The sequence below is a fragment of the Carcharodon carcharias genome, chromosome 3 (genome assembly GCF_017639515.1).
Source record: "Carcharodon carcharias isolate sCarCar2 chromosome 3, sCarCar2.pri, whole genome shotgun sequence".
Lineage (NCBI taxonomy): Eukaryota > Metazoa > Chordata > Chondrichthyes > Lamniformes > Lamnidae > Carcharodon > Carcharodon carcharias.
In genome coordinates, this window is record NC_054469.1 from 61,096,728 (window position 1) to 61,122,717 (window position 25,990).

At 41.9% G+C, this 25,990-nt stretch overlaps 1 protein-coding gene across 11 annotated transcripts in view; it reads right to left on the reverse strand.

Moving 5' to 3' along the window:
* Positions 1-25,990, reverse strand: part of mllt10 (MLLT10 histone lysine methyltransferase DOT1L cofactor) — a 319,789-nt gene that overhangs the window by 24,041 nt on the left and 269,758 nt on the right. For all 11 annotated transcript variants that reach the window (XM_041185205.1, XM_041185195.1, XM_041185194.1 and 8 more), the window contains 2 exons: positions 13,717-13,786; positions 10,695-10,849 (listed from right to left, as the gene is read on the reverse strand). In XM_041185205.1, coding sequence (XP_041041139.1) covers positions 10,695-10,849; positions 13,717-13,786 — 225 coding nt within the window. The remainder of the gene's footprint in view (positions 1-10,694; positions 10,850-13,716; positions 13,787-25,990) is intronic.

Below are 25,990 nucleotides of genomic sequence, written 5' to 3' on the forward strand. Positions count from 1 at the left end.
CTTGCTCAGTGAGTAAAGCCACAAGATTCCACAGGTTTTGAACAAATAAAAATAAACATTACTATACAAGTCAGAAAAGTAAAACAATTTACATCTATTTTATACTCTAACATTCAGGTTTAATATGAGGTACACATGAATTAACAAGCAAACTGTGGCTGAACACACCTCAGTGCACAAATCAACACCACATGCAACCAAAATAGGGATTTTGGATTCCTCAGCAATCCACCCAGACATCAGTACCACTGTGAAGCAACCAATCTCACTGAGACTATGTGCCCCACAAGGCATTCCAGTCTTCACCTTTGAAGGTCTCACTCGGAATTCTCTTCACAAGTCACTCCAACTTGGACGGCATTAACGACAGCGCACCTCGCCAGGTTTCAATCTCATCTCCTGAGATTTCGTTCCCCTGGATTCTTGAGTATGCACTCGGGAACTAACTCAAACATAATTTCAGTTTTTTGGCCGTGCTGAGAACGCTACTGCTCTAAAGGGGTACCCCGCATGGAGTCACCAACCTTCGGCTACCTTCTTGGATTTCAGGGTTTTTTCCTGAGCTCTCTTCAATTACCAGGGCTTCTCCTGAGCCCTCCTCAATTACCAGAGCTTCTCCTGAGCCCTCTTCGCTTAAAGTCTGCTACCAACAACCTTTTACCAAATGAAAGCCTTTCTCTGCCCCGCTCTTTTTCACTGAACTGGGACCTTTTCCTGTCCCTAGCTCCTCTCTGAGACTCTTCTTTTGGGATCTCTCACTGTTCCCTCGCCCTCTGGGATCTCTCCCTGTCCCATGCCTGGGATCTTACTGGCAGTGTCGTGCTGCTCCTGATCCATGTTTTCACGCATTTTTCTTCACTGCACAGGCACTCTGGGCCCAAAGAATATAAGAATTGAAAAAATGTGCATGTGCAGCCAGTTCCCGGACTGCGCATGTGCGAAAGCTCCTAGGTCCGTCGGGAGTTGAAGCTCCTGACCTCTGCTCTCAACAAGTGTAGTTTTCATAACACACGATCAATAGTGGTTTCACCTCGACAGTATATGGAACAGATTGGTTAAAATGTTATTTAGATTAACTCAGTAGTAAAGATCAAAGAAAGGTGTGAGTATGAAAGTTCTACTTGTTGCAGGTTCAGGGTTGACAGCACATTGAGGTCACTGAAAAGTGGTGGTTCTTTGTAAAATAGCTGCAGCATGCCACTTGAGTGGTACAATACACCCAGTTATACCCAGTCTCTAGTGAGATATCCTTGCTGCTGAGCAAATTTTTCATGAAAAAAGCCCAAATAAAACTGGACATGGAACATGATCAAGCAATTGGTTTTGGAAAGTCAGTAGATCTGTAGTTTACCCAATCAGGGCATTACTGCATACCCTTAACAAAATCTGACATGTTGAACCAATGACCTTCCTTCCATCATAAGGTCAGAAGTGGGGAGGTTAGCTGATGATTGCACAATGTTAAGCACCATTCGCGACTCCTCATATACTGAAGCAGTCCATGTCCAAATGCAGAAAAACCTGGACGATATCCAGGTTTGGGCTGACAAGTGGCAAGTAACATTTGCACCACACAAGTGTCAGGCAATGACCATCTCCAACAAGAGAAAATCTAACCATCGCCCCCTAATGTTCAATGGCATTACCATCACTGAATTCCCTATTATCAACATCCTGGGGGTTAGCATTGACCAGAAACTGAAGTGGGCTAGCCATATAAATGCTGTGGCTACAAGAGCAGGTCAGAGGCTAGGAATCCTGCGACGAGTAACTCAGCTCCTGACTCCCCAAAGCCTGTCCGCCATCTACAAGGCACAAGTCAGTGTGATGGAATACTCCCCACTTGCCTGGATGAGTGCAGCTCCCACAACACTCAAGAAGCTTGACACTGTCCAGGACAAAGCAGCCCGCTTGATTGGCACCATGTCCATATTCCCTCCCTCCACCACCGACGCACAGTTGCAGCAGTGTGTACCATCTACAAGATGCACTGCAGGAATTCACCAAGGCTCCTTCAACAGCACCTTCCAATCTCACGACCGCTACCATCTAGAAGGACAAGGGCAGCCGATAGCTGGGCATACCGCCAACTGAAAATTCCACTCCAAGTCACTCACCATCCTGACTTGGAAGCATATTGACGTTCCTTCACTGTCGCTGGGTCAAAATCCTGGAACTCCCTTTTTAACAGCACTGTGGGTGTACCTACACCACATGGACTGTAGCGGTTCAAGGCGGCAGCTTACCACCGCCTTCTCAAGGGCAACTAGGGATGGGCAATAAATGCTGGTCCAGCCAGTGAAGCCCACTTCCCATGAATGAATAAAAAACAAATAATCAGAACGTCAATGGCATCAGGTGATAAGAATTTGAGAGAAGAAATGCAAATTGTCTTAAAGTTATCCAACCTACCCTCCTTGACACAGATTAAAAAGTACTTCCAATTGATGCAGGTATGGTTGATCATGAAGATACAAAGCTCATCAAAGAGATTAATGAAAAATGTGACATATGTAAATAGTATTGGAGGACGCTGCCATTGATACAGGGCTTAAAGAATGCCATGGATTTAAAGGATGGGACAAAAACAGAAATATTTTCATTTTGCATTCTGTGAACATGAAAATCAGATTCAGTCTTTCTACAGTAATACGTGGTAAGAAGAAAAGGATGATTGTAGATAACGTCATGGAAAAATGAATAGGGACCGGACTGGGAGCACTGGCTAAATTTCTGACTGACAACAGAAGTGTTGGGGATGGTGAGGAAATTTCTAAGGACGAGTTTAGAGTCATGTGCAAAAATATGAACATTGCAGTCATGAACACCGCAGCAGAAAGCCCTTTCAGCAATGGACTTTGTGAAAGGAATCATGCAGTGATCAATGACATGCTCCATAAGGTCTGAGGCAATCAATCAGCTGCAAATTAACAATTGACTTGGCATGGGCAGTCTATGCAAAGAATTCGCTTGAAATGGTTTAGGGCTATAGTCCTATCAACTGTTAAATGTGAGGGATCTCAAATTACCCTCTGTGCTGTGTGACTGTCCACCGGTCCTAGAAGGGATTACGATTACTTCCAAAGTCAGAGAGCTCCAAGCCATCGCATAAGACTGCCCAAGATAAACTTTAATTCTGGGGATTTAGTACACTATAAAAGAGAGGCTCATCAAGAGTGGAAAGGTCTGTGTGAAATGATAGGGTGTGATGGGAAGACAGTGGTTTTCCAACATAGTAGTCAAACTAATAAGGTCCATTCATTTCGGTCAATTGGGAATGGTTACAAATTTTCAGAATCTGAGTAATTAATAGTTGGCGATAAGGCACCCTGTACCTCACATTCTCAAATGTTTGACAGTTATGACCAAAGAATTTGGTAGCTTGGGGCTAGATGGCAATAGGTAGAATTAGGCTGAAGTACAGGACAGGGCTATCGTATCCAAAGGACAACTGCCTAGAGTTGGTAGTTGGAAGGAATTTAGTGTCTACCCTGAAGTGCCAGGTGCAGAAGTGAGAGTAGCCGAAGACAAAAGGATCTAAAAATTAGTGGCTGAAGGCAAAAAGGTCTGAACATTTTCTGTGGCAAGGAATCAAGTAATTATAGCACTTTTTATGATCTATAGTGAAATGCAAATGCTTCTAAGCCATTTCAAATGAGTGGAATTATTAGCCTTAAAGCAGATAAAAACATTAGTTTTCCCTTTCTTTACCTTCTATTACCATCAAGACTGTGGACCAATGCACTTGTGTAAAATTACCAAAATGACCTCAATATTCCAACATTCAATGCAGTTAGTGCATGTCATACAGAATGAAGTCCATACTAAAAACATAACATGATCTTGCTGGATTATGTACATGTAAAGCAAAGCAGTGCTTTGCAAACTATTTTCCAATGTGGCCCCATTTTAACTCACCACCACTTTCTCAATCGCAATAAGGGATGGACAACAAAGGTTGGCAAAGCCCACATGCCATGAACAAATATATAAGAAATAACTCTTGAAAATTAACGTGACTCCAGATGCCAGCAAAAACAAAACAGCATTAAAGCAGCATAGTAACATTTGGTGTGTTATTATAAGATTGTGTATTATGGATTAACATATAATAATACATCATATAAATATGAAAATCTGTGTTTTTAAAGTACTTTGTGAAAATGTTCTTGTTTTATGTACTCTCGTAAGTTTCAGCCAAGCTCTACATATTCCATGATGATAGAAGATCCACCATGCACGGACACATCATAATCAATTCGTCTCCACCTACAATACACTCACCCATGTTCTCCTTCACATCCCCATTCAATCACACCTCCCTCCCATCCCCACTCACATCCTCCCCTGCACCCAGCCTCCCCCCCACTCACTCATTCCTTCCCTCCCACCCACCCCCTCCTCCACCCTCCCAGGTTTCTCCACCTTGCCGGATGGGGGTGAGCTGGGTTGGAAAAGCCGCAATAATGATTGATAAGAGATAAAAAGGAAACATTTTATAAATTAGACTTAAATCCTAAACCTGTATAAAACATCGACTGATGTGGGAGAGAAACGGCTGTCAGGGCCCAAACCCCAGGGTTTGGCACCACTCTCTCACACCCCCTTCCCCTCCCACTCCCTCCTTGATCCCACTCCTCCCCCCTCACCCACATAGCTGGCCCCGCACACTTACTACCTACCTGGATCCCAAACCTCTGCCCCGCATCTCCTGTCTCACTCCCTACCTTGGCCCCAGGCTCCACTCCCCCCGCCCCCCCAACAACACCACCACCACAGCCCTGCTCCCTTCTGTCTCTGGATCCCAGCCCCAAGGTCTCAGCCCCACTTCACTCCCCTGTCCAGTGACAGCCACTCCCACTGTGGAGGCTGCACCGGAAAATGGACTAGCACAGGAAAACCCTCTGCAGACTGCACATGAGAGCAGCAGCTATTGGGGGTATGGCCTCTGCATCCCCCAGTCACAGAAAGCGAGTCAGATTGGCAGCGATTTAAAGAGAGAGGGGCTGAGTGACAGCTCCCGCAGGCCAGACGAAGGGTGGGAAAAAGTTAAAAGGGCAAAATTCCATGATCCAAAAGTTGGGCTTCCACTAAATGGTGGAAAGTTCACACCTAAGGAGAAAGCCAACGGCTAGCCCTATCACATAGATGGGTAGGTATGGAAAGAAGTCCTCCCAGATGGGCCTTATAAAGCTAAAGTAAGACTAGTGGCTTGAGTTTTCGAAGAAAGACTTGGAGATCAAGATGTTAGAAGGGACTCCTCCATGGGAAAAGTAATCCTGAAGTTCTCTTAGCTCTGTAGGGAATATAGGTTAATTGATATAAAAGCCTCACTTTTGCAGGGAGTAACATTTCAGAAATAAGTCTTTTTGAAACAGCCTAAAGACGCAAGAGATGTGGAAGGGAAGCTGTGGAAATTAAACAAATACGTTTATGGACTGAATGATGCATCGAGGGTATGGTATTTGTTGTTAGGTCTGTCATTCTGTACTCATATGAAAGCTGATCCAGCAATGCTCTATTGATACCACAAAGGGAAACTCTCAGGTATCCTTATGATGCATGTCAATGATTTTCTATGGCAAGGCTCTGTGGAATTTGAGCAATTTGTTCTAAGATAAAAGGGGAATTTAAGATTGGAAGTGAGGCTTCAGGGGCCTTTAACTCTATGGGCTTAGATGTTAAGCAGAATAGGTTTGGTAGTAACCTTGAATTAACAATCATATCTAGGAAGCATTGCTTCTATCCTAATAAATCATGTGAGGTTGCCACAGAAAAACTATGTTTGGACAACTGAACTGGCTATGCAGCAAGACAAGGTTAGGTGCCAGTTTTGACATATTGGAACTAAGTATCATGATGAAACACAATACGATTGAGAGTGCTTTAAGGGCAGATAAAACTCAAAATTAAATGCTGAGAAATGGGTAGTTTCCAGCCTTTGAGGGGTCTGAAGGATATGAACTTAGTCCTTTTTAGTGACACTTCTCATGCAAATCTTCTGGGTGGGTTTTCAAGTGCAGCTAGTTTTATAATATTCTTGGTGGGTGAAAATGGGAAATGTTGTCCCTTATCTGGGAGGCTAAGAAAATAAAAAGGGTAGTTAAAAGTAATTTAGCTGTGGAAACACTGGCTCCTGTAAAAGCAATCGATATGGAGTTTTACTAATCAAATATTTCATGAAAAATTCTATACAAGGGGCATTGAGAGTAGTTTACCCATTGAATGTTATGCAGATAATCATTCTCTACAGGGTAATGTACATTCGACAAAAAGTATGACTGAAAAAAGTTTAACATTGACCTTGCTAGTGGGAAAGAGAGGTTAGAAAGAAATCTCCAAGACAAAAATGGTTGGATGCAATTCACCAATTGTTGGATTGCTTTATAAAATGAATTCTTGCATGAAGAGACTATTGGAGGTCCTAGAAAAGGGATGTCTTTTATTATAATGTGGTGTACAGAGTATGGAAAATTGTTTTTCTTCTCTTTCTCTTTGATGTGTTTTGAAATACTGTTTTGTGTGTTATAAAGTTTTGATTTAAAGATAGAGGGGAATCTGTTCATGGTATGTTGATTGATGTTATTAAGGGTTAAGGATTCAAAGATGAAGGGTATTGATTGATTAAGTACCTTGAACACATATAGAGAGAGACTTCTGGGACACGGGATGTGGGTTAGGATGCAGGCATATGTAATGTTGCATTCTAGTATTAAGTAAAAGATTGCTGTCTGGTTTCCTACTTCATCATCTGGATTCACAATGAATTAACACAATGCCTTGACTTCACCTCTGCGTGTTCCCAACAAAGTCTCCCTATGTGTTTGATGACTTCCCATTCTGGTCAGTCACAGGCGAGGGACTCTCAAGAGTTCATTTGGATGCTTGACCTTTTCAGGGATGCTTTGAGGATAACCCTAAAATGTTTCTACAGTCTTGTGAGTCTCCTGCTGCGAACGAGTTCTGAGTAGAGTAGTTCTGTTGAAGGGTCATGAGGACTCGAAACATCAACTCGTTTCTTCTCCGCCGATGCTGCCAGACCTGCTGAGTTTTTCCAGGTAATTCTGTTTTTGTTTTAGTTGTTTCAGAAGTTGGTGTCGGGCATACAAATGTCCTGCATAATGGAGCTGGTTTTGAGTGATTAGCACCTTGATACTAGGCATGTTGGCTTGGGAGAGGACGGGGCCGTTGGACCACTTTTCTTGCTACCGGATTTGGCGGATCTTGTGACCTTCCTCGCTGTGATACTGCACCTAACCTCCAGCAATCTATCCAAAGGCCTGGAGATAATTTACATAACAGATGGGAAACTAGTCAACCTATACCACTTTCAATCCAAATCCAAAAATCACACCAACTTCAGTCATTGAACTCCAGTATGCAGATGATGCTTGGGTGTGTGCTCACTCAGAAACTGAGCTCCAGATCACTGTTGATTCATTCTACAAAGCATACGAAAAAATGGAGCTTTCACTAAACACCTGGAAAACTAAGGTCCTCTTCCAACCAGCTCCCACATTGATTAAGATTGATAGTGAGATCCTGGAAAACGTGGACCATTTTCCATATCTTGGGAACGACTTCTTGACGAAGGCAGACATAGACGACGAAACTCAACGTCACCTTCAATGTGCCAGCTCAGCCTTTGGCCGACTGAGGTAAAGAGTATTTGAGGACCAGGATCTCAAACCTGAGACAAAGGTCATGGTTTATAGAATAGCAGTGATCTTCACTCCTATATGCTGGGAATCTTGGACAACCCACAGCAGGCACATCAAAGCACTGGAGAAGTACCACCAGCAATGCCTTCACAAGATATAAAAACTAGTAGGCTTGTAAATATCATAGAATTTCCTTCCCTCATGCTTATAGGTGCATGTTATTGGTTAACTCCTTAGTTTATCAAAGCAGAAACAATGGACATTAAACAGAACTTTAAAATAATTAACTAAACACAATTTTTTCTAGCAGAAATCAGTGAAAGGGAAAGATAATTTACAAATAAAGCATGAAAATGACTTTACTGAAGATGACAATCTAACCTTCTTCCTCATTCAGCTAACATACACTTGTCAATGGGCACTACAAAACCAACACCCAAAGATGAAATGGCGTAACTCATATTATGATGCAGTAAAACCCAATGAAACAAATGATAATTTTATGTAGCAATGTAGACACTGCAGTAGTGTGAATTACTTCTAAAGCAGCTTTGTAAATTTATTTCGGGTGACTTGATATTTGCTCAACACGTGGTTTAGTTTATCACTTGGTTCTCTTCCAGATAATTGGAAACAAAAAACACGCACAACACCCATTTGTCATGATGCTTGTTCTATAAAAATGATTACGTAGAAATTTAAAGCACAGAAACGGGTCATTCAGGCCAACAGGTTTGTGTTTATGCTCCATACCACCTTCTCCCACCTTATTCCATCAACATTTCCTACAAGTTCTTTCTCCCTTATGTACTTACCTTGTTTGCCCAACCATGCTATTTTGAACCACATAAGCATCAGGCAATGATCATCTCCAACAAGAGCGAATCTAACCATCAACCCAGTGATTACCATCACTGAATCCCTCACTATCAACAGTCTGGGGGGTTACCATTTACCAAAAACTGAACTGGACCAGCCATATAAATACTGTAGCTACAAGAGCAGGTCAGGGGCTAGGAATTGTGTGACGAGTACTCACCTCCTGACTCCCCAAAGCCTGTCCGCCATCTACAAGGCACAAGTCAGGAGTGTGACGGAACACTCCCCACTTGTCTGGATGAGTGCAGCTCCAACAATGCTCAAGCAGCTTGACACCATCCAGAACAATGCACCCCACCTGATTGGCACCACGTCCACAAACATTCATTCCCTCCACCACTGACGCATAGTAGCAGCAGTTTGGACCATTTAAAAGATGCACTGCAGGAACTCACCAAGGCTCCTTCAACACCACCTTCCAAACCTATGACCACTACTGTGTAGAAGGGTAAGGGCAGCAGAGAGATGGGAACACCACCACCTGGAAGTTCCCCTCCAAGTCACTCACCAGCCTGACTTGGAAATATATAACAAAAACAGAATTACCTGGAAAAACTCAGCAGGTCTGGCAGCATCGGCGGAGAAGAAAAGAGTTACGTTTCGAGTCCTCATTTCCAGCATCTGCAGTTTTTTGTTTTTATCTCTGTGTTGGAAATATATTGCCGTTCCTTTACTGTCGCTAGGTCAAAATCTTGGAACTCCCTTCCTAACAGCACTGTGGACGTACCTACAACACACGGACTGCAGCGGTTCAAGGCAGCAGCTCAAGACCACCTTCTCAAGAGCAATTAGGGACGGGCAATAAATGCTGGCCCAGCCAGCGAAGCCCACGTCCCGTGAATGAATAAAAAAAAACATTCACCTCACTACTCCATGAGGTAGCAAGGTCCATTCTCACCACTCTCTGGGTAAAGAAGTTTCTCCTGAATTTCACATTAGGTTTATTAGTGCCTATCTTATACTGATGTCTGATGGAATGTTTCAACTACCTGAAACGTTAACTCCTTGGGCTGATAAGTGGCAAGTAACATTCATTGCACACACGTGCCCGACAATGACCATCTTCAACAGAAAAGAATCTAATCATCCCCCCATGACATTCAACAACATTACCAACAATGCACCCTCAAATCAGTACCCTGGGGGGTTGCTGTTAACCAGAAACTTAACTGGACCAGCTATTTAAATACTGTGATTACAAGAGTAGGTCAGTGGCTGGAAATTCTACAACCAGTAATCACCTCCTGACACCCCAAACCTGTCTACCATCTACAGCACACAACTCAGGAATCTGACAGGATGCTCTCCTCTTGCCTGGATGAGTTCCGGTCCAACAATATTCAAATAGTTCAACATCATCCAAGGAAAAGCAGCTTGTTTGGTTGCCACCCCATCCACCACCTTAAACATCAAATTCCTCCATCATTGGTGCACAGTTTCAGCAATGTGTACCGTCTACAAGACACACTGCAGCAAGGCACCAAGGTTTTTTTGGCAGCAGCTTCTAAATCTGCGACCTCTACCGCCGAGAAGAACGAGGGCAACAAATGCATGGGAACACAAGCACCTGCAAGTTTCCCTCTAAGTCAGGCCATCCTGAGTTGGAACTATATCGTTGTTGTCACTGGATCAAAATCCTGGAACTCCCTCCCTCATAGCTGTGGGTGTACTTAACCACATTGATTGCAGCAGTTCAAGAAGGCAGCTCACCACCATTTTCTCAAAGGCGATGAGCAACGCTCACATCCCAAGGACAAATTTTTAAAATCTCTGGAAACCAATAATATGTTACCTGTGACATCAGGGAATATTGATGCTTGGCGTTTTGACAAACTCTGAGGCACAACAAGAGTTAAAGAACTGCCATTTGAACTACCCACGAGGCCTGAAGAGAAAGTGGTGTGTGGTAGATACCCTTGAAGAATGGTACCCACAACTATGTGACTTATTCAATTATTTAAATTTAGGTGTATAGATAAAATTATGCACCTGTTGGATAATTATGAAAACAGCAGCAATGCACTAAGAATAAACAATATCTTTGACAGTAAGGAAAGAACCATGCAGAAATTCAAAATAGGCACCTTAATGCAATGTGAAATCATGGATGCATTGAAAAGTGACGGAGCACGCAAGCCTCTTGTAAATACATACCTTCTCCAGGACTGCCCTGTTCCAAAAGAAACTGCTGCCCTTCATTCCAGTGTCTTTCCAATAACTGTTCTATGCTTGATGCAACTGGTGGCAGATTCTCCAAGACACTGTTACTTGACTGATCATAACGAATTTGTAAGCCACTTGCAGGAGATCTGTTTGAAAGGTTAGGATTTCCAAATTTAAAAACACAACAAAATTAGTCTGTGTAATTCTTAAGGAATCTATTTTTTCAAAACAAAGGACCCCCTACTAGTCTTCCAAAGCTGTCAAGTTTAATGCCAGCTCCTTGAGGTGGAGACAATCAAACAAGTCTATCCTGCTACAAATTAACAGTTTCAGGTGGTCATTCCACGTGACTTGGGAATATTGTCACAGGACCAAGATATTCTGTTTTAAGAAAAAACAATCTTGAAGTAATATCCCTCTTTGGTTAGCTATTTGTTGTTATTAAACAATAAAAAATTAATTAATACTATATACTTAAATAAAAATTCTCATCTAAAATAAAAGGGCAGATTGGTCAATAACACAACGAGCTTTTGGTTTAGTGGCATGCTGCACAAAAAGACTTGTGGGTTGAAAGTATCTCAATCAGCAGAGCTATTAGCAGACCGAAGAGACTGAAATTCTGCAGAAGGTGGGAATGAAAAATTAGACTAGTCATCCTGCATCATTGCCAGATCCCTCTTATCAACTAGTTAAAAAAGAAACATTTGCAAAGGTCTGTGAGCAGGTGATATGTTCTCAATTCTTAAAAAGGGCAAATCAAAGAGCCTGTACAAAATAAGATCTAGTGGGAAGAATGATTTTAAAAATTCAAAGAGTAGATTAGATTGTATAAGAACATAAGAAATAGGAGGAGTAGACCATACGGCCCTTCAAGCCTGTTATGCCATTCAATACAATCATGGCTGATCTACTGTTTCAACTCAGCTTTCTTGCCTGCTCCCCATATCCCTCGATTCCCTGAGAGTCCAAAATTCTGCCTATCTCAGCCTTAAAAATATTCAATGATAAAGCATTCCTAATCTCTGGGGTAATTCCAAAGATTCACAACCCTTTGAGTGAAGAAGATTCTCATTTCAGTTCCATCCTGTCCCATTTCCTCTTATCCTGAGACTGTGCCCCCTTGGTCTAGATTCCCTAGTCAGGGGGAGCAACACCCCTTGTCAAGCCCCATCAGAATCTTGTATGTTTCAATGAGATCACTTTCTGTTCTTCTGAATTCCAGAAAATATAGACCCAATTTACTAAGCCTATCATAGGACAATCCTCTCATCCAAGGAACCAAAGTGGTGAGCCTTCGCTGTATTGACTCTAATGCAAGTATAGAATTAGAATTAATTAGAGTTTCACTCATTCTTGGAAAGAAGTTCAAATTCCACAGTAGCAGGATGGTCACTGGCAAGGTGAATTCTCCCGCATTTTTGTGAATAAGACATATCTAGATTCCACAATTTTAGGTAGATGTTAGCTGTTCAAGCTTTACAAGAACAACGTGACTGGGCTCTAGGGGTGCAGGTAGTTCTGGACGTACGTAGGTATTTTGCATTGCCATTGTTGAAGACAGGGTGTTTGTGAGGCCTCATCATTCTCCTTCAAAGTATCTTAATTGCCCAGCACCATTCACAACTGGATGTGGCAGGGCTGCAGAGTTTTGATCTGATCCATTGACTGGGAGATCATTTTTTACCTATGATTAATCCTAAATTCACTGTAGCACATTACCGCTAATTCCAAAAGATTGAATCTTTTAGAGAAGTCTCCAATACCTGATCAAAAGCTTTCTGGAAAGTCCAGATAGACAGTGCCTAATGGGTTACACTCATCCACTAACCTGGTGACTTCTAGAAATTTAAATGAATGCAACACAACCTTTTTAAAGCAAGTCATATGGCCTTCTCTGTCTAAGTGGTCATATACTGCATCCCTAATGATTCCCTTGAGCATCTTACCCATTACTATCAAGTTAATGGGCCTATAGTTACTCTGTTCTACCTTACAATGATGATTAAGGACCAGTAGCCACAGTATTTTACTTTTTGTATCCATCATAAGAAGATGACCCACAATAACTATTTGATATAATGAAGGCTGTGCAGTGGACTAATATCCAAAGATTAAACTGCCATACAAACACACATATGTGATAGATTTCTACGACATGCAGGTAAATCCATACAAATGTTTTGGGTTCCACTTGAATTTGCAACTGAATCTTAGTAAACTTGTCCAGTATTAGGAAGATTAAACAGGCTCCTAATAAGGATAGGTCCTCTGTTGAGCACTAGGTTTTCTAATTGATCAAGAATCCCAAACAATCTTCTGCTATTAAAAAAAATCTGCAGAACCACATCTTCTACTGTATCATACTTTCAAAGTAGACTATAGAACAGAGTAACTATAAGCCCATTAACTTGATAGTAATGGGTAAGATGCTCAAGGGAATCATTAGGGATGCAGCAAGCAGATCCCACAAACAGCAAAAAAAATGAATGACCAATTAATCTATTTTTGGGTGGAATTGGTTGAAGTGACATTAGTTGAAGTTGGTCAAAAAATGCCATAGAATGTTTTACAGCCAGGTGAAAGACAGCATCACTTGACATTGCAGCATTCCAAGTACTGCACTGAAGTGTCAGCCTAGGTTGTATGCTCAGGTTCTGGGTGGAGCTGAGTGCACAATCTTCATTCAGAAATGAGAGTGCATCATTAAGCCAAGATGATATGTCTCCTATTTGATATCCAATAATCACCTGCTGCAATTATGCATTTTCTTCTTGCCCCTGACTCCCTCTACTCCCCTGATAGCCAAATAGATTGCCAATGCTTGCTGAACATTCCAACACACCTAAAAAAGCACCTAGGTGAGGGATTGGAGCACTATTAGCATCGTAGTCCAGCACAAGTTACTGCCTTAATCACAAAATGAAGATGAAATGGCGTGAAAATGAAGGAAAATGTGATTAAAAATGTGAAATATTTTTATTGCCTAAAGTTTGCAATGCACGTGGTTTACCGTGGTGAAAGACTTCCTCTTGGTGAACTGCTCCTCCCAGGAAGATTGCGGTTATTGTCCAATTCGTGATCTGAAAAAGAAACAAAACTAGTTAACAAAATTGTTCAGGTAGTGAGCATGCACCAATTTTTATAGTGAGATTTAGTACAGATTATTTTCATAGGACTATCTTCACTCTAAGTTATACTTCACAAACTTCTGCTGTGCATTAGGCCAGTCATTAGTGGGAAGGCGAGAAGTGGAAAAGGGTAAACAAGAGGTTAAGAACATTTTAAAAAACAATTAATCTCTTTCCCATACTATATACAAATCATTGTCTTGTATGCTGAAAACCATAGAATAAGATGTACAATGTGCATCTAAGTTCTCAATTGTAGCTACTGGTTAGTCACAACAGGGGTGGCAATAAAAACAAGTCAGCTCCCTCCCCAACGTGGCAGCAATCCTCAAACCACTGGTTGGTTGGATCAAGAGTTAATCAGCTACAAAATGTATGTGAAATTGAAGGAAAAGGAGAAAAGGAAATTTAGAACATAAGCTTAGGTAAAATGCCAGGTCTGTGCATCTCTGAGTGACTCGTTCGAGGTTGCATTAAGCTTTTCACTTGTGGGCAACAAATGTGCAAGTCTCGAAGATCAGAGAAGAACGGTAGAATAAAAACTTAGTCAAAGGAGGAACAAGGTTTATTTCTATTTTTTTTAAAGAAAGGGTAACAAAATAACCAAAGTAGGTAAACATCTTTCAACCTCATAGCTCATACCCTCTAGCCCTTCAATGCCTTTTAATTTACACCCAAAACTGCTTTTAAGATTTGTCACCCGAACTGCATATCGTCTGCAGCCGAGATTAAAGCAATAATGCTTCACAAAGAAATTAAAACTATGCTAAGTGGCTATCAAAGTTAGACTTTTAAACTTGCGGTCATGGTCATTGCTAAAAGATGTCAAAACTAACTCATTGTCTTCAACCGAATCGTAATGGGACAGAAATTTTGAAAAATTACACAAGTAAAAAGTGTGAAATGGAGAGAGAAAGCATCAACAGGCTAATTATGTGCTTGGCATATTCTTGCTCTATCCTTGCAAAGATGGAGTAAGATACATTTATGAAACGGAGAGAAAAATTGTGAATTTTGCTTGTCCATCATTCTAGTCACAGCTCAAAAGTAAATTTGCTAGGTGTGCTGTTGCCAAATTGGACAAATAGGAACATTTTTAAATTCCACTACTGCAATGGCAAAACAGGACAAGAGAATTTTTTTCCTGCCCTGCATCTCAGAGGACCTAGAAGACATAAATCAGTAGATACTAACCCAGGCAGCACTTCTACCTAAGCATGATGGATGAGCAGCACGAAACAGCTCAGGCTCACCCAGGAGTCTTATCACAATTATGATACCTAGTCTAAAATTATCTTCAGGGTTACAGGACAGCAACCCAGAGGTTGAAAGTTCAAATTCAAATTGGGAAACTGAACTGCATAAATGTAGGAATCTGTGGGCTAGAAACAGAAAATGAACAGTAAAATCATGGAGTCACCAATCAATTGTCCAGGCCACCTTTTATGTCATGTCCAACAAGTGACCTTTTTTTAAAATAGAGGTTCATACAGGAACATGCCCATGTCCCCAGATTATTCACTGGGGGCACAATATACAATGGATCTTTGTTCCAAATAAACCATTGCTATCCTTCCTCATTAGTGCTCTGTTTCCAGCTCAATGTTCATGATATCTTTTCCCAGAGTTTTTGCGTATCTGTGTTAGTGACTGCTTGGTACTGTGGTGAGTGTTGCTCTTCAGTTTCTGCAGGAAGGTGACAGGGTACGTCCTTGGTCTGTGAATAGAGTAGATAATATATTACGAGTAAATAAACACGATCAGGCATCAGACTATTATTGTACACTTTTTATTTGTCTGACCTCAATTAATGTATGGGACATTATCATGCTACATATTATGCAAATCATGGAATATAATCCAAATGGCAAGGTACATACCAGAAGTCCAATGCTGTCCCCCAAGTGCCACTAACCCCACGCTCTTCAAGCTCTCCCTGTTGAAGAGCTTCATCATATGGAACTGCAATGTATGGTCTCGCAGTCTACTGCCTGTTCCACCCTGAACTCTCCAATTATATAACAATCTTTCCTGCAAACATAAGAGGAGTGGAGATCAAGACAGCCCAAACTGGCCATGGGATTTGTTCCCCATAATATGTTTTCCCCATACCATGTACAATTATTCGTACATCTTACTTCCTCAATTCTGAATGTTGTTTTGCCCTAATAAGGCTTTTCTTTGTTTACATATTTTGTACAAATTTCTCTTCTGCACATATAACCAACATGAAATAAGGTCACACAAACAGGAAGTGACAACAACCAGATAGCCTGGATATATTGATGTTGATTGAGTGATAAATATTGGCCAGGACACAGGGAAAAACTTCCCTGTTCTTCTGCAAAATAGTGTCATAGAATCTTTAATATTCACCTGAGGGAGGCAGATGAGGTCTCATTTCAACATCTCATTTGATAGATGGCACCTCTAACAGAACAGCAGTCACTCAGATGGCATTTCAATGCTTTACAATATTCATGCCTTACTTTGTGACCTTAATAAGTTGCGTAACTCTCATTTTTGTTGAGGTCCTTCAGATCATTGACACCAAGTAAATCATCACTGTGGAATGTTCCATGCACACCTCTTTTGTTGTTTTGAGGCATATTTCACCTTAGAAATCTCGATAATACAGTTCACAAGAAGTTGGAAATGCATTGTGCCTGTGTCACGACTCACTGGGGATAGTGCGCTGCAATTTCAAGCCCCACTGCTCCCTGAGTTGCGACAAATGTGAAAAAGTTTGATCAAGCCAAATTTAGGGTAACAGAATACGAGCACCAGGTTTGCAAACTTAAGTAAATAACTGTTTATTGAACAAACTGTCGTTAACCAGTGGCAAAAGAAAGATATATGAACTGCTAATTTCTAACTCTATACCTAAACTCTACACTTTTTTAAAACCCTACACACACACACACACACACACGCACAAAAACATACATAGGATACACAAAAGCATGGATTTTAAGCGCGGGATAAAACAGCTCAACAGCACCAATTCTGGAGCACACGATTTGATGGGTTGATTTTGATCGATGTCTCCCAAATTCCTTTCAATTCTTTGTTAATCATACAAGATGGTCTTCCAACACTTCCAGTCTTTAGTTCACTGGTTGAGCACTTGCCTTTCAAGGTCTCTAACGGTGATTTTCCCCTGTGCCTCTTGACAGAGGCTTTCAGAGAGAGCGAGCAGGTTATAGAGGTATGAGGAGAAATTACTAGCTAGCTATTATTGTAGAATTACTGGAATCTTACACATGTAGGAAGGGGGGGTGGGTTTAGGTCTTTTTCCTTTCAAGCTATTCTGCTGCACTGCTCTCACAAATCCTGGTCACCTGGTCAGGAGGCAATTAAAATGTTGTTGACAGGCAGTTCCCCATTAGACCAGGCTCCTCCTCAGCACCAACCTGTCTTTCATGGCACACACTGTTCCAAGACAGCAATATTGTATATCCCTTACACTGCTCCAGTAGACATGTCCTTCAAACTGCAGCCATTGTAATTTTACTCCAGAATCCAACAGACATGTTCTTTACATTTGAAAGTAAATTTTTGTGGTCTCCACTCTCAATTACAGTAGTCCATTTCACAGCTGGATTAATGAAGCTGGGGCAACTGTGCACTTATTGCAAAAAAGATATTATTCATTAACTAAAATTTCTCATCAGATTTGTAACAAAGTAATTTGATTCATAAAATAATTATATAGATTGTATTACATCAGGCTCACATCAGGTTTATTTAAATAAATAGAGTAAGAGATGTTCATCTACTGACAGTTTATTGATGACAGAAAGACACAATTTAAGGATGATGCGAGCAATTGAGATTAGTTAGGTAATTTTCCCATTTTGGTATTGTGTACTTCATTGGCAAATTATAGAAAGCCATGGCAATTTTTAGGAATTAATGTGACACTTGACGTTTAAAAGTTGTAACCTCTTACTTTCAATAGCTATACCATCAACAAAATGCCTGTTCCAAGGGAGTTCAAAATCTCAAATTCCACTTGAGAAGGTTCCTTTTGATAAACAGCAAGATTACAGTTTTCAAGACAGAGATCAGAAAATTGATCTTCAAACTGTTGCGGAGCTAAAGGATAGCTATGGGCATGCATCGTGTCTCAACTTGGAAAATTTACCAATGCACCTTCTACATTAACCAACTGTTGAGCTGAGGTACTCATTTTGTAGCTCGAACACAAATAGTCAATATGCAGTATATCGTGGCATAGGAATCAGAGTCAAGGCCAAGAGTGCATTCGGGAAATAATGCATAGGTGGAATTACCAAATATATTATAATGTCTAACAGCATGGAGACATCTATAAAGAATAAATGTGGAATTCCACCACAGTATCAGCTAATTATTTTCTTTAGGTTTACGGAATCTCCAGCCCATAGAACTGTGAAAACCTGGTGCATTCTAGCTTAGGAAATTAGCAAAAGTTGACAAACCATGAATAGCTTTACAAACACTGGCATCAGAAACAGACAATTTAGGCAAAGCGCAGCTGGTAACAGAAATAAAAACAGAAAACCCTAGAAAAACTCAACCGGTAACAGGTTTGCCATAAGTTCATTTTATTCTCAGCCTTCACCCATCACTTTTACTGCAGAGAGAGAAATCCAAAGTAAACATGAGGGGCATAATTAGGGTAGACAGGAAAGAACTTTTCCTCTTGGTGAAGGGATCTATAACCAGGGGCATAGGTTTAAGGTAAAGGATAGGAGGGTATGTGAGGAAGAATTTTTTCACCCAGAGGGTGGTGGGAATCTGGAACTCACTGCCTGAAAGGGTGGTAGAGGCAGAAACCCTCATAACATTTAAGAAGTATTTGGGTGTGCGCTTGCGATGCCATGGCATACAAGGCTATGGGCCTAGCGCTGAAAAATGGGATTAGAATAGTTAGGTACTTGTTTGACCAGCGCAGACTTGATGGGCCGAAGGGCCTTTTTCTGTGCTGTAGACCTCTACAACTCCAGATTCACTGCAATGTGGTTGGCTCTTAAATGCCCTCTAAAATGGCCTAGCAAGCCACGCAGTTGTACCAAACCACTACAAAGTCAATAAGAATAGAAAGGATGGAGCACCCAGCATTGATCTAGGCAGTGGATCGATAATGGAAAACACAGACCTGTCGACGGTACAAAGTCGTCCTTACTAATATCTAGGGGCTTGAACCAAAATTGGGAGAAAAGTCTCTCAGACTAGTCAAGCAACAGCCTGAGTCATGCTCACGGAATCATACCTAATGTATAATGTCCCGCCAGCAGGACAGACCCAACAGAGGTGATGATACAGTGGTATAAAATCGGAAGGGATTTGCCCTGGGAGCCCGTAACCTCGACTCTGGTCTCACAGCATCAGGTCAAACATGGGCAAGGAAACCTCCTGCTGATTACCAGTTACCATCCCCCTCAGTTGATGCATCAGTACTCTTCCATGCTGAACACCACTCGGAGGCAGCACGGAGGGGGCAAGAGTGTAGAATGGGACTTCAATGCCAATCACCAATAATGGCTTGGTGGCACCACTACAGGCCGAGCTGGCCGAGACCTAAAGGATGTAGCTATTAGTTGGATCTGTGGCAGCTGGTGAGGGACCCAACAAGAAAAAATCTATTTGGTCTTGTCCTCACCAATCTGCCTAGTGCAGATGCATCTGTCCATAACAGAATCGGTAGGAGTGACCACTGCACAGTCCTGTGTTCACATTGAAGATACCCTCCATCACGTTGTGTGGCATTACCACCGTGCTAAAGGGGATATATTTTGAATAGACCTAGCAACTCAAGACTGGGCAACCATGAGGCGCTGTGAGCAATCATCAGCAGCAGAATTATACTCAACCACAATCTGTAACTTCGTGGCTCAGCATATCCCACAAACTACCATCACCACCGATCTAAGGGATCAACCCAAGTTCAATGAAAAGTGCAGGAGGGCATCCCAGAAGCAGCATCACTCATACCTAAAAATGACGTGTCAGCCTGGTGAAGTTACAACACAGGAATACTTGCATACCAAACAGCATAGGCAGCAAGCAATGGACAGAGCTAAGCAATTCCACAATCAATGGATCAGATCGAAGCTCTGCAGTCCTGCCACATCAAGTCGTGAATGGTGGAGGACAATTAAACAACTCACTGGAGGAGCCTGCTCCACAAATATCCCTATCCTCAATGATGGGGGAGCTCAGAGCATCAGTGCAAAAGATAAGGCTGAAGCATTCAAAATAGTCTTCAGCCAGAAGTGCCAAGTGGATGATCCATCTCGGTTTCCTCCGAAGGTGTCCAGCATCAGATACCAGTCTTCAGCCAATTTGATTCAGGTGATATCAAGAAAGGGCTGAAAGCACTGGATACTGAAAATATTTCAGCAATAGTAGTGAAGACTTGTGCTCCAGAACTTGCCATACCCCTAGCAAGCCGTTCAAGTCCAGCTACAACACTCGCATTTACCCAGCAAGGCGGAAAAATTGCGCAGATATGCCCTGTGCACAAAAAGCAGGGCAAATCCAACCCGGCCAATTACAGCCCGATCAGTCTACTCTTGATCATCAGTAAAGTGATGGAAGGGGCCATCAACAGTGCTATGATGGGGCACTTGCTTAGCAATAACCTGCTCACCGATGTTAGTTTTGATTCCGCCAGAGCCACTCAGCTCCTGATCTCATTACAGTTTTGGTTCAAACATGGACAAAAGAGCTGAACTCCCAAGGTGAGGTGAGAATGACTGCCCTTGACATCAAGACCAAGTCTGGCATCAAGGACCCCTAGCAAAACTGGAATCAATGGGAATCAGGGGAGAAACCCACCACTGGTTGGAATCATACCTAGCACAAAGGAAGGTGGTTGTGGTTGTTGGAAGGTCAATCATCTCAGCTCCAGGACACCACTGCAGGAGTTCCCAAGGGTTGGGTCCTTGGACCCATATCTTCAGCTGCTTCATCAATAACCTTCCTTCCATCATAAGGTCAGAAATGGGGATGTTTGCTGATGACTGCACAATGTTCGGAACCATTCGCAACTCCTCAGGTACTGAAGCTCTCTATATCCAAATGCAGCAAGACCTGGACAATATCCAGGACAAGTGGCAAGTAAAATTCATGCTACACAAGTGCCAGGCAATGATCATCTCCAACAAAACAAAAATAACCATCGCCCCAAGACCTTTGATGGCATTACCATCAATGAATCTCCCACTATCAACATCCTCGGGGGGGTGGTGGTTACCATTGACTAGAAACTAAACTGGACTAGCCATATCAATACTGTGGTTACAAGAGTAGGTCAAAGGCTAGGAATCCTGCAGCGAGTAACTCACTTCCTGACTCCCCAAAGCCTGTCCGCCATTTACAAGGCACAGGTCAGGAGTGTGATGGAATACACTCCATTTGCCTGGATGAGTGAAGCTCCAATAACACTCAAGAAGCTTGACACCTTCCAGGACAAAACAGCCTGCTTTATTGGATCTCCATCCTCAAACATTCATTCCCTCCACCACTGACACATAATACCATCCAAAAGATGCACTACAGCAATTCACCAAGGCTTCTTAGACAATCCCATGATAATAGGTGATTGCAGTAGTGGACTCCAGCATTAGATGCTCCGCGGTACTCTGCACTAGATAGGCGGTCACTTGGGGATTCAAGGGACTTGGGGATTGAAGGTCAGATAGCACATGTTGGAACCTGTCTCGATAGAATTCAGTTACTGCAGATATCCGTTTATGTTAAGAAAATGTGTTATCAATAAAGTTAACTCAGCTAAAATGGCGACGGCCTGTGTGCATCATTGAAACAAAAATCAAGACATGGTGTCAGAATTAACCTAAATGCAACAATGGAGGTTCTAAAAGCATCGGATGACCTCAGTTTGGAAGGCAATCTCGCCAAAAACTGGATGTGGTTCCAGCAGCAATTCAAGCTGTAACTCACAGCAATGGGCAGTGATAAAAAAAAGATCCTCAGGTACAGTCTTCCGCCTTTCTTCATATAGCAGGGGAAGCAGCTCTAGAAGTCTATAACACATTCTTGTTTGAAAGTGATGAGAAACAAAATGACTTGAAAGAAATAATGGAAAAATTTGAAGCCTACTGCAGCCTGAAGGAAAACATCACATATGAAAGATACAGATTTTTTTTTTTTTACATGCACACAAGGCAGTGACAACCTTGATCAGTATGTAACTAAGCTGAGAAAATGAGCTAAATCGTGTGAATTTGGAGAGCTTGAAGAGTCACTCATCCAAGAATAATTTGCGGAATCGCAACTGACACTCTGAGAGAATGGCTTCTGAGAGCTGACCTCAAGCTGGAGAAAGCAATAACTATCTGCAAAGCAGCTGAAACAATGAAATGCTAGATTAAGCAGATGACAGAAGATGATAAGTCGCACGCAGTCAAGCAATTAGATGCAGTTAAACAGAAACAGCCCAAGGAAAGATCAAATAGACAGTCTGAATGTAAAAAGAACAAAACTGCCATTAAAACATTTAAATGCAGCCAATGCAGAACAGGCACTTACCACGTAGTTGTCCAGCCTGCACACAGCAGTGTAGGAACCGTGATAAACTAAATCACTTCGCTAAGATTTGTAAAATGAAGAAAGCGCACATGATTGACAGAGACACAAACCCAACTTTTCGTTGGCGCAGTAACAACAGATTCCAAACAAGACGAATGGAAGGTTGATTTAAAAATTGGTGAATGATGGTGAGTTTCAAACTTGACACAGGTGCACAAGCAAACGTCATTCCCATAAGCCTGTACCATAAGATAAGCAAAGAAAAACAGCTAACTCAAACAAAAGTGAAGTTGCCTACTTTTTTATGCAAAAAATTGCAGTAGAAGGCCAGTGCACACTTAAAGTGAACAACAAAAAAACAGTCTCGAGCACTTCCATTCATAGTGGTGAAAACTGATGCAAAACCCATTCTTGGAATAAAAGCTTTTGAAAATCTGAAGCTAATCAAGAGGATAACGACTGTCACCATTGATGACATCCTGAGGGAGTATAAAGACGTATTCAAGAGTGTTGGTTGTCTAAAAGGAGAACACATCTTCAAAATTGACGAAACTGTGACACCCCAAATACACCAGCTCAGGAAGACACCAGTAATGCTGAGAACAACTGAAAGCAGAGTTGGGACAGAACAAAGAAACTTCACATCATCAAGAAAATTGAAGGACCGACAAAACAATCCAATTGTAACTGTAGACAGATCAGGTGGGAATCTGCGAGTCTGTCTGGATCCCAGCGACCTAAACCAGGCAGTACAAAGAAAGCATTACCAGCTGCCCATGGTAAAAGAGGTCACATAAGTTAGCTGATGCTAAACGTTATTCAGTCTCGAATGAGAGTTCAGGCTTCTGACAGTCAAGCTGGATGATCTGTACCTTCAACACACCATATGGGCGATACTGGTTTTTACACTTTTTGGTATTAATTCATCCCTGGAGGTGTTCCACAGAACAGTGAAGTAGCTGTTTGAAGGGTTGAAGGTGTATCGACAATGTGCTGGTCTGGGGAGCCTCATGAGAAGAATACGAACATAGACTGAGGCATGTGCTGGCCAGGGCTAGAGAAAGGAACCTCAAGTTGAAAGAGGAAAAGTGCAACATAAGTCTTCATGAAATCAAGTACTTGGGACATGTGCTAACAAGTGAGGGGCTGAAACCGGACCTGAATTAAACTGAAGCAGTCGTGAACATGCCACCCCTAGAATGCAAGAAAGACTTGGAGAAGTTTTTTGGAATGGTGACCTATCTTTGGACATTCATTCCTAACATGTCAGGCCTGATAGCACCTCTCAGAAAACTTCTACAAAATGATGTGGAATGGCACAGGGAACAAAGTCACCAGGAAGTTTTAATCAGTCTGAAGGGAATACTGACCCAGGCATCAGTGTTAAAGTATTACGATATCAGCCAGTCAAGGTCTCAGTAGATGCTTCAAAGACTGGCCTAAGAGCTGTCCTCTTGCAAAATGAGGCACCAGTGGTATACGCTTCAAAGGCAATGAATGAAACACAGCAGTAGTATGCTCAAATAGAGAAAGCCATGCTAGCAATTGTATTTGGCCTAGAACACTTCCACCAGTTTGTCTATGGCAAAGACGTGGAGATAGAGTCTGTTCAAAAGCCTTTGGAAGCTATACTTAAAAAGCCCCTGAACTGTGCACCACCAAGAATCCAAAGATTACTAATGCATCTGCAGAAGTACCAGGTCAGAGTTAAATACAAACTGGACAAAGCAATGTACGTCGCAGACACTCTGTCACGTGCATACCTACCCATCACAGAGGAAGAGGATAAAGAAATGGAAGAGGATAAAGAAATGGAAGTACAAGTTCACATGCTGACAAAGAACTTACCTGTGGCTGTAATCAAACTGGATGAGATCATGGAAGCAACCAATAATAACTCCAACCTAAGAAAACTGCAGCAGATTGTGCAAACTAGCTGGCCTACACAGGAGAAGAGGCCCTTCTGCTGTACAAGAGTACTGGAACTTTAGTGAGGAACTTCATGTAGCAGAAGGAATAGTTTTCAGGGGAGAAAAGATTATAATTCCTCAAACACTGAGGAAAGAAATGTTGCAGCGCATACATGAAAGCCACCTCGGCATAGAAATATGCAGAAGAGCTTGAGATGTAATATATTGGCCTGGAATGGGAACACAAATTAGGGAAATGGTGAATGTGTGCAATGTGCCAAAAGTGCAGTAAGCTGAGACAAAAAAAAACTTTAACCACACCGTGTTCCAGAGAGGCCCTGACAGAAAATTGGAGTGGACTTGTTCACATTTGACAACAGTGAGTACCTTCTAACAATAGGTTATTACTCGAAGTTTATTTGAGTCTATGCTGCTGAGAAATGATAGCAAGAGCGACACTAATAAATCATTTAAAATCAATTTTTGCTCTCCACAGAAGACCTGAAGTGCTCATCTCAGATAATGGTCCACAATTCTCAGGCACTGAGTTTTGCAAATTTGCACAGGACAAGGAGTTTTGCCACACTATGTCAAGTCCCAAATATCCACCACAAATGCTGTACAGACCTTAAAGCACCTGTTGAAGAAGGCAAAGGCGGACTGAAGAGACCCTTAACTGGCTCTGCTGGATTTCAGGAACAGTCTATTAGAGGGTATTGGATCATCTCCAGCACAGCTCCCAATGGGGAGAAGATTAAGAACTAGGCTTCCAACTGCACCCAACTGTTATTTCCACAGCCAGTGAGCTGCAATGTGCAGGACCAGCTCAAACTGAGACAGCAGAAGCAGAAACAGTACTTTGATCGAGGTGCCCAACCTGAACATGGGAGAGACAGTGAGGATTCAGCATGAAGGGATCTGGAATCCTATTGTCACAGGAATCACAAAAGAACCATGGTCTTACATAGTGCAGACGCCAAATGGACTACAGAGAAACCGGAAATTCTTATGGAAACCTAATGAAACACAACCGTGCTCTGAACCAGAAAGTGTAGCTGAAGATCAAAAACCAGAATGCACTAGTAAAGCAACAGATAACCAATCAAAACCTGAGAGTCCTGAAAATTATCCTAGGGGTGATAGTGACACAGAGCTGGAGAAGGCCCCTTGTCTTTCAAAATCACCTGTCACCATTCAGAACATCCAGTGGAAGAATTGTAAAAAAAAAACCCCAGAGATACAGGGTTGAGTAAAAGACAAAACAGACTTGTCAAAACAGAGTGAGAAAGAATAGATAAGATTTTGCGCACTTGAGTTGTATAAAACTTTTTTTTTTAAAGAAAAAAAGGAAATGTCATGAGTGGTTGATTGTGCTAGTGGACTCCAGTATTAGATATTATGTGGTACTCTGTACTAGATAGAGGGTAACCTGACCTGGGGATTGAAGGTCAGATAGCACATGCTGGAATCTGTCTTGATAGAATTCATTTACTGCAGATGTGTATTTATGTTCAGAAAATGTGTTACCAATAAAGTTAGCTCAGCTACAATGTCGATGGCCTGTGTGCATCATTGAAACAAAAAACAAGACACACAGCACCATCCAACCCACGACTGCTACCATCCAGAAGGACAAGGGCAACAGACACATGGGAACACTGCCACTTGGAAGTTCCCCTCCAAGCCACTCACCATCCTGACTTGGAAC